At 39.3% G+C, this 13095-nt stretch overlaps 2 protein-coding genes across 2 annotated transcripts; both read left to right on the top strand.

Moving 5' to 3' along the window:
• Nucleotides 1-541: 541 nt before the first annotated feature.
• On the top strand, nt 542-5194 carry LOC131954268 (F-box only protein 39-like). Its single transcript, XM_059317850.1, has 4 exons — nt 542-1511; nt 2385-2578; nt 3519-3624; nt 4440-5194. The coding sequence occupies exons 1-4, from the start codon at nt 618-620 to the stop codon at nt 4689-4691; spliced, it is 1446 nt and encodes a 481-aa protein (XP_059173833.1). The 5' UTR covers nt 542-617; the 3' UTR covers nt 4692-5194.
• Nucleotides 5195-7351: 2157 nt separating this feature from the next.
• LOC131954282 (uncharacterized) lies at nt 7352-11956 on the top strand. The gene is made up of 4 exons (XM_059317861.1): nt 7352-8341; nt 9520-9719; nt 10351-10456; nt 11825-11956. The coding sequence occupies exons 1-4, from the start codon at nt 7436-7438 to the stop codon at nt 11954-11956; spliced, it is 1344 nt and encodes a 447-aa protein (XP_059173844.1). The 5' UTR covers nt 7352-7435.
• The last annotated feature ends 1139 nt before the right edge of the window (nt 11957-13095 follow it).

Genomic DNA, 13095 nt, shown 5'->3' with positions numbered 1-13095 from the left:
GACAAAAACAAGTGAACTCTACTTTACTTGCCTTAAAGACCGTCAGGTTTGAAAGGGAACTGTTTTTTTTAACCGTGCGCTTTTCCGACTTGACCAAGGCGACAAAAAAAAAACAACTTATACCAACACATTTTAAAAGTTTATCGCATATTTCGTATTTTAAAGATTTTTATTGCTATTGAAATAAAATACATTCTTTCCTAGATGATTGGGGTGTAAGGCTGATGGTTGATGATATTTAAGATTGGTGACACGCGTCGTTAAGAGTGGAAGAAAAAACATAATTTAGTCTACACTAGAAAGCCAATCAAATGTATGCAGTACACAGTTGCTTTATACTTTACAGCTTTCATTGTTTAAAAAATATAAACAGTACTCAGGAGGCGAAATTAATAAAGGGAATTTCCTCCATATTATTAATCCGGAAGCAAATAGCTGTCAAACGATTATTTTCACCATAACAGTTAATTAATAAACTGTACGCACATTTGCACATAATACCGCGTGCACCGTTCTGCACTTGTGCGCTTATTCCAATAGAAGGAAGTTGGTTTATAGAGCGCTAATGACGCCGTTTTGTTTTGATGCATGAAGTCGTCTGCCGTTACATTTGAACAATGTCGGAGTTGAATGAGACCACGACTTCAAATACTTCACCTGCGTCGGACCCAGAAGTAAGACAGATGGGCGAGGACAGTTTACAACCTGACGTTGACAGCAAGTTAGAAGGTTCGTATCTTTGGGAAAAGTTACCCCAAGAGGTCATTTATAACATATTCGATTACCTCAAGCAAAGCGATCTGTTGAGACTAGCGACTGTATGCAAGTACTGGAGGGATTCGATCCACACAACAGCGCAGTTTTGGCGATGCATGCGCCTGAACCTATCCTGCGATAAGAAATCCGCGCACAGTAAAAAATCGTGTTGGTACGCCACGCAGCTCGGAAGTCATTTCCGGGAACTGTCCATCTCCTGTCATCACCATCATAAGAGTAAAGACTGCAAGAATATGGCTTTTGACTTCCGGAGACTTCTGCTTTGTTTGTGTCATTCGAATCTGACGTCATTGAAAATAACTGACCTACGATTAGATTCCGCATTGATTAGCACTGTCGCCGTTATACGCCAGGTTATGACGCGCATGCTGTCCAGTTATCATCGTCTTCATTGTTTCCAAATGTCGTCTGCGCAATGGCCGCTGCATGAAGGCATCAAGGTCATCGACACCGTCTTGACCGTGTCCAGAGGAACCCTCCAGTCTCTGGTCATCGACGGGTTCTTTGAGGCGACTTCTTTAGCCCAGAGACCGGCTGAGTTTGAGCGAGTGACCAACGGCATCCTTTCTCTCAACCGCCTGACTAAACTAGGCATCGACTACCAGCTCCTGACTGACAGCTTTGTGACAGCGCTGTCCAGGTCACACACAGGACAGCTCAAGGTACTGAAAATCTCGGCTGGTCAAGCAGACGCTGCCGTGTCCAAGATCCCGGGAAGTGTTTGGTCGACTTTGGTAAGACAACTGTGCGGTCCTCACTTAAATATCTATATAACGTCCGTGATAATTGTTTACCGTCTCTAATAATACATCTTCTATCAGCTTAAAATTAAAAAAAAAACATATTCTATATACTCCTTATAATAAAAATCTTCTCTAAACAGCTTAAAATATGTTCTCTCAATACAGCTGATAACACTAAATATCAATACATAGAAAGAACTCTCTCAGCTTTCTTTTATCAGTACCACCCGTCTCTTCGCTGAATGTATCCTGTGTTAGTTATGTAATACTCGTGCAGCTAGTGCTCTATGTGACGGCGTGGTCGGGGTGTAGAGCACACGTTTGTTACTTGAACGCCTAACGCGAAACTGTCCCTGAGTCCACCCAGCTCTGATGAGTACCTGACTCTCGTTGAAGAAAGTAAAGGAGGGGGTAGGGGGCATAGTGTTCACCATACCAGCTCAAAAAGTAAGTACAGATTCCTCTTTAAACCTGGCAATCCATGGGGCAGATGAAGTTTCTTGACCACGGCGTATGAAGGGAAGGTGTGGTCATCACTTTGCCCAGCCGCCTTTACTTTCCCTAACTTGAGTTAGGTACCCATCAGAGTTGGGTGGTTTCAGCGACGTTCTACTAACTTGAATCTAGATTCCAACTCGAGACTTTCTGGTTAGCAGTCTAGCTCTCTACTGCTAGGTCACGGCGTCTCACATTATGTTTAAGTGAAACAGCTGTATCGCAGCTCTTTGTATGCAGAGGTAAAATAAAAAAAAAATAAAAACCATTAACGCTACTTTAATTTTAATTTAGCAATCAACCACCCCATCCCCTAAATGTCAGAAAATTCAAATTTAATTTGTTTTTCTTTCTCCCTGCCGTTACCAGATCGAGGCTTGCCCTGCACTAAAAATAGCGTTTGTTATTGACGACCTATCCTCATACGTCACCATAGTCGACATGCTGGACCACGTCCTTCCCATCTACAAGATCCGGTTCCTGCTCAACTCCACCCCCGCACGGTTCGAATCGGACTGCATGTGTACGCTGGTGGTACTAGCACTGGTCATGACCTACTACAGGTGAGTCACATCAGGGTTTCTTTCAGATATTTTTTTTTCTACAAGTGGAAGAGAAGCACTTGAAACTTCCTCTAAAAGGCGAGATGGTTTGTTGGGCAAGACACGGATTTAAGTTTATAAAGTTACATTTGGAATGTGACGGTTCATGGTGAAGGTGGAGTAGAGTTCACCTGTTTCTGTCACCTAGGAATATGAAGAGATAGTGTGTTCAGCACTAAGCCGAGCCCCATTTACTTTCTCTAACGTGAGTCAGGTACTCATATGAGCTGGGTAGACTCAGGGACGTTTTACGGATTTATGCTCGAGACGGGAGATATAAAGTATATACACATTATATATTTGGGAGGGGGTGGTACGTGCCTAGTTGAGGGGGGGGGGTTGGTTGTTGTAGCGCCTAAAGAGATGACTTAAACTCTGAGTGAGGCTTTAATGTTTTTGGTTATACGCTGCTTGTCAAGTGAGTATTTATTACAATGTGTATCACATGCAGTGTTACAAGCTCTAAACTTAAATGGTTTCACTCCAACAAAATATTACTCACTCCCTTAGGCCAGTGGTATATGAAAGGACAGCGTTGACAGCACTAAGCCCAAACTGTCTTTTTTTTCCACTCAAATTATAGTCAAGTACACATCAGATCTGGGTTGTCTAAATGAAGTTATACGTACCGTAGCTAGTAAAACGATACTTTATAGTATACAAATAGCACTCTCTTGCTCAATAACTAATTGATTAATTTATTTAGATGACTGGGTATTTTTCGTTAAATAGTTTTTTTTTTTTTTAAACTTGGGTAGGGGGACAACTAATCTATTTAAAACTTGAGTAAGGGAGACAACTACTTTATATATTCTTTTAAAACTTTGATAGGGGGACAACAAATCTATTAAAACTTGGGTACGGGAGACAACTAATCTATTTAAAACTTTGTGGTCCACAGACAGACTCTAGTGAAATTCGAGATGGATGTTGGAGTGAAGTTTTATGGGATCGATATAGCGTTTCTGATGTTTGTGGCGAAATGTCAAAATTTGCTGTATGTGAAGGTAAGGCTTCAATGGACACAATACAGAACAGAAATGACAATCGTTATACCGGAAACACATGACCCACCAGCCAGCAGTGCTTCTTTTAGAAAGTTTACTTTGTGGGAGGAGGGAGGGGGTGGGGGGTACTTGAAAATTTCCAGGAAGGCGGACTTAATTTTCGGAGTGTGTTGTGCGTGTGTGGGAAGGGAAGGGGGGGTCACACATGGGTAGAAGTAAGTTTTTTTCTTTAAAATGTATATATTAAGTGTATTAGTTCCGTAAGGGTGTGTGTGTGTGGGGGGGGGGGGTGGACTCGCTCCATTAGGGCTATGCTTCCACCCCCCCTCCGAAAAATATGCCTGAAAGAAAGTCAGACCCGAAACTAATACCACTCCCAGATCTACTATATTCGACAACTGCATACTTAAAACAACATTCAACATTTAGAAGATATAATTAAAGCTAGAAAGTCTCTATCACAATGGCATAAGCATGGGGTAAGAAGTGGTGTCGGACATTGAACACCAAAATGGAAGCTGGATTACATATATATATATATATATATATATATATATATATATATATATATATATATATATATATATATATATATATATATACATATATATGTTTATAATGATCATTTTTAAACAATCACTAAATGTACAATTTACGCCTTAGCTATTGATCAGATAGTAAGAAATTCTCAGACAATTAGACGTATATAAATGAAGTCCGTATCGTAAGTTTAAATAACACTAGATACAATTAACCTTCAACCTCTTTCAAAATGAATGTATTAAACAACTTGACCCCCGTCCTTGACATTCCAGGCATCGTCCAGTTTCACGGACCCAGAGACTGAGATGACGGCCCAGATTGTTCTACAAGAGAGGAGGCGGCAACGTGACCTGAGGATGTCCCAAGACACGGCCAACAAACGAGCGAAAAGAAGCCCGCACGACGGCGCAGGTTCGAGTCCCGCTAACGACACAGCCACGGTGGCACGAACTGTAAACGTCATCAAAATGGAGGCTGAGTCCAGCGACCAGACTGATGGACTATCACTGACCAACGAACCATGACAGATGACCCCTTAATGACGAAGGAAAGATAGACCATTCTGGAACAAAGATTTAGGTATATAAACATCTATACTAGATAATTAAGTACAAATATTTTAGTTTCAAATATAATAATAAAATAACATTATAAATTAATTATATTTATCAATTACATTTTTAATTACTAGTATGCATAATCTCTACTAAAAATCAATGTATGCTCGTATGTTCATTTATAACAATATATCACATTGACACATTCATTTGTATAATTACCCCTATGGAGAGAAAGAAAAAACTGTATTTATGTGATAATAAAAGTACACCAATCTTAACATTATGGATTGCATGTTATAACATAGTATATGTTTTTTTCTTTCACATCAGTAAACAAATTAATCATTATGTGCATATATGTAGTAAATAAACATTTCCATATTACATTTAACAATACACCTAAAAGATAAATATTAAGAATATTGTCAACTAATAGTCAGTTTTAAAGGACGAAATAAAAAATATATTATATCAGTACTTATATTTTGAGTTTTAATTTCAATATATTCGTTATAAAAATTAAATGTGTGTGTGTATTCTGTTGAGGTAGATTAGTAACGATTTTGTTTTTTACTGCTAGAGTTAACATATACTGTTAGAACAGAATCATATTATAAAATTGACATAGAACAAGATTATACTGGCCAAATGCATCAACTTGTAGTTAGAACAATGTCAAATTGGAAAGTTTGGTAGGAAGCAGATGACTTAGAGTCACGTAGATAAGTGGAGATTGAACATAGTGCTTTTCTACATCATAGGGTCGAGTTTTTTCGAAAAAATCAAAATGTGTAGTTAGAACAAGATAATACTGAGGGGACGATACGTTGCCTATTTTAATTTGCTGGTCACTTTATGGTATCCTGTAGCAAATGAGGGATAGTGTACTCGAATACCATCATCTTCTAAATCGATATGTCAAATGGGTGAGGGGGGGGGAATAGTGTTCTTGAACAACATCGTCTCTTAACGTTGATTGAACATTTTTACAAATAAGAAATAAGTTATTTTACTGTTACACTTGAAAACAGAGTTCTTATATAAAGCATTTTTTTTCATTATTATTATTCAGGCAGAAAAAAAAAAGACGGGGGGGGGGGGGGGGTTCAATAAATGAGATAACACCTAATTATGAGCTGTGAATTGGTTTAATACGTTTTGAATTTTGAAAAGTAAAGAACAAGTTGAAATTCGTTACAGTTATTATTTCATTTGACGAGGGGGGGGGGATTTGTAAAAAAAAAAGAATGGGTTGGGGGGTATCATTGTGAGTTGCTTTTATATGAAAATAAAATTGTTTATCGATCAATAGTGACATTTATTTTTTTTCTTATTCGCTTTTTACAACTCACTGAAGAGTAGTCCATTGAGAGCATCATTTAATCTTTTGATATTTTGTTTATTTCGTTTCTTTCCAGCAATGTTCGTGTCTGTGTAATTTCGCTATGCTTCGTGTTGTTAAGTCTTCTATATGTTATTGATTGATTATATTATTATTAATTATTGATTATATGTTATTGATTCTATTATATATACGAGCCGACCCGCGGCATATCATAAGCCACTATTTAGTTGTTTTATTTTCTACTTTTCAGTAATTCATAATTTGTGAATTCGACAGTACCAATGCTGCCACTGAAAATATTTGCTTTAAAACACTATCAGTAGGTCGTTAATGACGATACTACCCCCACCCTCCTTTCCCCCAACCACTACCCTACAACCCCCGCCCCCCGTGAAAGCAGCCTCCTCTTAGTTACCTCCCCTAAGTTTCAAACTAAATTATCTGCCCCTAATAGCCGTCACTAAACCCGGCTCTACGATTGTAAACATTTAGCGTGAACCAAAGCTCACCAGACCATGTAGGGGTGGGGGTGGTAGAGAGCGCGCTTACAGCTTGGTGTTTTCTAGGGTCTCCAAGGAGTGAATTGTATATATAGATTATATACATTGCCTGGTAATACATGTTGCCAAACTATGTTGTGTTCATCAATCTAGATCACGTGTCTACCTTCTGTGAAGGCTGGCCCAGCCAGCGGTCACGCTCTGGTTAATACATTGATTTTAGACATTTTATCAACTTAGGTTTTCTTATTGAGGAGTTACAGAGATTCCACGAACTGTTGTACTAATGCATGAAAAATAATGATCAATTGAAGAAGTAAATATAAAAAAACAAACTTTATTGATGAGGAAATCAACTACACAATTAAAAAAAATGCAATTATTATTATTGTTTACATACAACACAGTGTAGTTATCATTTAATTTTTTTTTGTTAAGGGAAAGAACTCATACATATTAAGGCAAAATAGATGTACACTTGTTACATCCCTTTTCTGAAAGAAACCCTTTTAATTAAATTTTTATAGCAGTACGTGTGTAAAATGTAGTTGATTGGACATCTATGTGGGAGGAGGTGTTGTTAATTGTGGCGTCATTAAAAAAAATTAGAGAAGTTCGCTTTTCATACCTGATGGTCCATGGGGCAAGTGAAGTAGAGTTCACCCGTTTCTGCATTTTTTAAAATTGAAACACGCTAATATAGTTTTTACACAACATAATGTGCACCTTGATGCACGGGTTTGCATAAAAACAATACAAAGAACGCGTTTTGTAAGCATGCTGAACAAGTAACATCTGACTGACTAATTTCGTCAACTTATTTAACATCTGTAAGGTACAACGTAGCTTCATGTTAGAACAAAATGGCGCACCTTAAAAACACCATCATTTGCAACGTGGTAAGTGATTTTAGTTCTTCATCATCAGCAGAGGGACAATCCAGTCAAATTGACGTATTAAAAGATCAGCTCAAAGACAAAATAGAAGAGTCATGTCTTTGGGATCAATTACCACGAGAGGTTATAATACATATTTTCCGATACCTCGGAAAAAGTGAACTTCTAAGAGTGGCGAGAGTTTGCAAGTGTTGGTGGGATTTGATCCACACTACATCAAGTTTATGGCGGGATATGCACCTGGAGTTGTCATGTAACAGCAAATCTATACACCGGAAGAGAGCGTGTTGGTACGCCAGCCAGTTTGGAAATCACTTCCGGAAATTGTCGGTCACCTGCGTTCACGACAACAACCATATGGTCTGCAGGCTAATGGGTATTAATTTCCGGAGACTTTTACTTACCTTACATCAACCGGAATTAACGTCATTGAAAGTTACTGACCTAAAACTTCGAGGTGCGTTGATGTGCACTGTAAAAAGCATCAGTGAGATTCTGACGCGCATGCTGTCCAGACTTGAAGGTCTACAGTGTTTCAAAATGACCTCCTCGCTGTTTAGAATAGATGAAGGCGTCAAGGTCATCGACACCGTCTTGACTGTGTCCAGAGGAACCCTGCAGTCTCTGGTCATCGACGGGTTCTTTGAGGCGACTTTTTTAGCCCAGAGACCGGCTGAGTTTGAGCGAGTGACCAACGGCATCCTTTCTCTCAACCGCCTGACAAAACTAAGCATCGACTACCAGCTCCTGACTGACAGCTTTGTGACAGCGCTGTCCAGGTCACACACAGGACAGCTCAAGGTACTGAAAATCTCTGCTTTTCAGCTGAGTTCTAAAGACGACAAGACCTCAAGAAGCTCCTGGTTGACTTTGGTGAGAAAATAGATGGGTAATTATCAAATCGTAAAACAAAAAACAGTAACATCAATTATAGTTATACAATAGCATTGATAACCTTTAAAACGAGTTTAAACATAAGGCTTGCAAAGTAATTTAAACAGAAGAAAGCAGGATGTGGTCAGAGTCAACGCAGAGGCGTAGCTAAGGAAGGTTGGGTGGGGTGGCAGAACCATGCGCCGAGACTCGGGAGCCCCGAAAGGGATGTGAAATATAGAGCTGTATTACATAATTATACACAGTCAAAGTAAAGAAAATAGACTTAACAGGCTTATTTAAATGTTGACTACATCAATTGTGTGCAACCAAAATAAAAGCCGTTAAGGGACAGAGACAGGTAAAAAGCGCTCCGACCTTTCCTAATAGGGCTGGTAAGTAGGTCACTAACCAGTTCTATGGCTCAATAAACACTGCATGAGCCATATAACTGGTTGTTGACCTACTTACCAGCCCTATTGGGGTGGGGGGGGGGTGCTGTTTTGCCAATGTAAATAACTGTATATATTGGGGGTGGGGGCGCAGATTTGATGGTTTGCCCTAGGCGCCGGAATGGGTTTCTACGCCTCTGATGGCTAGTAACATGTTGACACATAATACGCTCCAATATTTCAATTGATAACGAAGCAGGAGAATATGTAAAGCTGGAGGGAGATGTATTTCTAGAACAGACGAAGTAGATTTCACCTGTATCAACAGTTTCAGTGACCTCGGCGTTTGAAGGGATAATGTGTTCAGCACTACGCCCAGCCGGCTTTACTATCCCAACGTGAGTCAGGTACCCATCAGAGCTGAGTAGATTCAGGAAAGTTCCAAAGGACTCAAACCCGGTAATAGAACTCTAGACTTTCCATCTGCCTTCCAACGTTTCTGTGTTGCGACTGATGAGATATTTCTGAGGATCAATAGACTATAATTTAATAGCAGGATTTTGATATATTTAAATTAAATTCAGTGATATCATGTGAGTTTGACTCAGTAGTACTTCACGAATAATCTCTAATTGAACTATACCTTGATTCAACTTCACGCGCTGAGGAAAATATACTGAGATTTGAAAGGGTGGGGGGTGATATTTATTTATATTTATTTTAAAATGGATTGCCTGTCGGTAAATACGAATGAAATAGGATTAATTGTATATTACCCGTACACAGATAGAGGCTTGTCCAACTTTGAAAGTGGCCTTTTACATCGAGGGCTGGGTCCTGTCGCCTTTTGTTTCCATTCTCGACATACTGGACCCGGTCCTGCCCGTCTATAGGATTTGGTTGATGCTGAGGTCAAGGTTCAACTACTTCGATATGCAGGGGTCCAGTGCGGCGAGTGTGTTGGAGGATATCGCGACTAGTTTTAGGTTTGTGGGAGTCATGTGTGTGTATGTGTGTATGTGTGTATGAGTGTGTGTGTATGTTGGAGGACATCACGACTAGTTCTAGGTTTGTGTGGTCTTGCGTGTGTGTTTGTGTGTTGTTGTGTTTCCAAGAGTGTCTGTGTATTTGATATTGTGTCTTTCGGCGTGTCTGTGTGTTTGATATTTAGTATTTAGGTGTCTTTGATTGTGTCATTCAATGTTGAAATTAAGTATGTTTATTTACGAATATTTTTTTATATAAAGAAGATGTTGATGTTGTGAATGCGTGCTCAACACAAAATGTATACTTTATTAGCTTAGGTTACTGTTGTTGATCAGGCAATGCAGCACCTTTCTCAGTGTTTAAATCTGACTCAAATTATAATATTTAAATTAAGCTAAGCTCTTTATTCTTCATCTCACCTCTGCTCCTAACACACACACCCACACACAGACAAACAAACACACACACTCCCTACGCTCAATAACATATAAGCCGCTATCTGTAAACTGGGTTAATTGACTTGGTTTCTAGGTGACTGACAGTAGTGTGGTGGGTGGGACAAGGGACTTAACTCTGGCGGGCTTAGAGCAAGGGAAACTACTAATCAATCCTTAATCGTGTCGTCTATAGACAGAGCCTGGTCAAGTTTGAAATGAACGTAGACAACAAAAGCGACCCAGTGGATGCCGCCATTTTGAAGCTTGTTCGAAAATGTCATCGACTGACGACTGTAAAGGTAAAAATTGTATACACAGAACCCGAAGATGTAGTATCCAAAAGAACGTTTGAAACACATCACACCCCACACTTAAGACGGACCACACCCCACACTTAAGACGGACCACACCCCACACTTAAGACGGACCACACCCCACAACCCCACACTTAAGACGGACCACACCCCACACTTAAGACCGACCACACCCCACACTTAAGACCGACCACACCCCACACTTAAGACCGAACACATCCAACGCTTAAGCCCCACATCCAACACTTAAGACCGACCACATCCCACACTTAAGACCGCCCACATCCCACACTTAAGCCCCACTTCCAACACTTAAGACTGACCACATCCCACACTTAAGCCCCACATCCAACACTTAAGACTGACCACATCCCACACTTAACACCGACCACACCCCACATTTAAGACCGACTACTACCCACACTTCATACCGACCATACCCACACTTTACACCGACCACACCTGACACATAAGACCGACCCCCCCCCCCCCAACCCAAAGACTAACCCAACCCAACACTTCATACCGACCCCACCCCACACTTCATACCGGCCACACCCTAATGACCGACTAATTGAATCAACCACACTCTACACTCAAGGCCGACTAAATTGATACCCTGGCCTACCGCCCCCCCCCCCCCCACCCACCTTCCACCATTTAAAATCACTTCACACTTTCGACCGACTCTAGCTTAAAACGGCCCAAACAGCACAACGATTGAAATAACCGACGCTCAAAACTAAACCAAGTTTAAAAACAAGGTTATGCTTATACTTAAACAAATATTACCGACTGAGTTATTTTCTCCTTGGTTAGGTTAGAATTGCAAAAGGTAGAGTATATCTACATCTGTGAAATCAACATTTGAGTTGGGGCAGGTGAATTAGAGTGTATATGTTCCTGTTACCTCAGTATATGAAAGGGTAGTGTGGTCAGCATTTTGCCCAGTCGCTTTTAATATCACTAACGTGGACTCAGGGACGTTCAATCGACTTGAACCCGGTTTCGAATATTCGAGACGTTTGGGTTAGCAGTTTAGCACTCTACTGCTAAGCTACACCGTTCCCTGAACTGCCTCTGGCTTTATTAAATCATTATGTCTTCTAATTACCTGTGTTATAATAAGACAACCCCCTTCTTCAATAACGTAGGTCTCAGCTAATTACTCGGATCCAGAGACTGAGAGGACTGTCTTAAAGGTGATAGATGGGAGAACACACCAGCATAATATGACGACAAAACGGCAGCAAAGCATGAAGACAGAAAACGCCAGCACAAAATAAAATTTAATTCGCACATGCAATTAGACGAATGAAAACAAAAACATATCATTGTGCCACCTCCATCCAGGTTCGATCACTGCCTTATCCCACAGAACGGGACCAGGACGGTAGCAACACAGATGCTGGGACTGTGTGCCTTTGTGACAGCAGTAAGCTCAATGCTCTTAAAGAAATAGCAACATCATCTTTACAGCGTTAATAAACGTAAATCATCTATAAATATTCAAATAAAATAGTTTCATCAAGAAAAGCACTGCTTCTGTTACCTTACTCTCCAATTACACTTAAATTAAAATTTCAAAAGTGTTTAAATTTTTCAGCATTTTTTTTTAATTTCAAAGCATTTATTTTGAACCTGGTGGTCTTAAGGGCAGATAAAGTAGAGTCTACCTGTATCTCCAGTTTATGTAGCCTCGGCATATGAAGGGATAATATCGTCAGCACTATGCCCAACCACTTTCACTTTCTTTAACGTGATTTAGGTACCCATTAGAGCTGGGTGGACTCATGGACGTTCTACAGTCACGAGTTTGGACAAAACCCGAGTTCGAGAACTTCCGGCTAGCAGTCGAGGGCTTTGACCACAGCGGGGGCTTTGGCATTAGTGGGGCTTTGACCATAGGGTGTTTGACCATATTGGGTTTAATCACAGTGTGTTTTTAAAGTAGAAATAAAATACTCTTATCTAATTTAAAAGTTATGATACGATTATAATACAACTTAATTTCTTTGAGATGTAATTATTAGAAATCAGCATGTACTAAAAAAGTCATTTACTACAGTTGAGTCCAGATAAAAGACTTGTGCTAGACTTAAAAAAATATTTATTGTATAGATAAATTGAACAAAAACAATGCGGCATATAGAATTGTCACTAATAAATAATGCAGATCTAATTGAAAATATTTAGCATATAAAAAGAATAAAAAAGCATTACAACAAGATAATCAAAGAAGTAATACGTGTATGGTCTATGCACACTGCTGAATTGACAAGAATCCTTCTATTTTTATTGATGACTTGGATCAAAATCGTTTTTATTTTTCAGATTTTTTAATTTTAAAAACAAACCCAATCAATTGAATCAATTTTAAATACTTAAACTTTTTGAAATAGAATAAAATCTTGTAGAAAAAAGAATTGCACACCAAGAACGCAATTCTTTTTTCTATGAGATTCTATTCTATTTTAAAAAGTGTAAGTATTTAAAATGGATTAAAAATCATGTCTATATCCCGAGTTTCCGTCCCCTGTTATTTTATATAAGAATATTCAAAAAAGTTTAGGGGAAATCACTCCCGGTTTATTTTCAATTTTGTATTATTTTTTTTAAAAGTA

This window comes from Physella acuta, unplaced genomic scaffold (genome assembly GCF_028476545.2).
Source record: "Physella acuta isolate Inbredline_101_S28 unplaced genomic scaffold, ASM2847654v3 ptg000988l, whole genome shotgun sequence".
Taxonomy (NCBI): domain Eukaryota; kingdom Metazoa; phylum Mollusca; class Gastropoda; family Physidae; genus Physella; species Physella acuta.
This window is presented reverse-complemented; position numbering and strand designations above follow the sequence as displayed.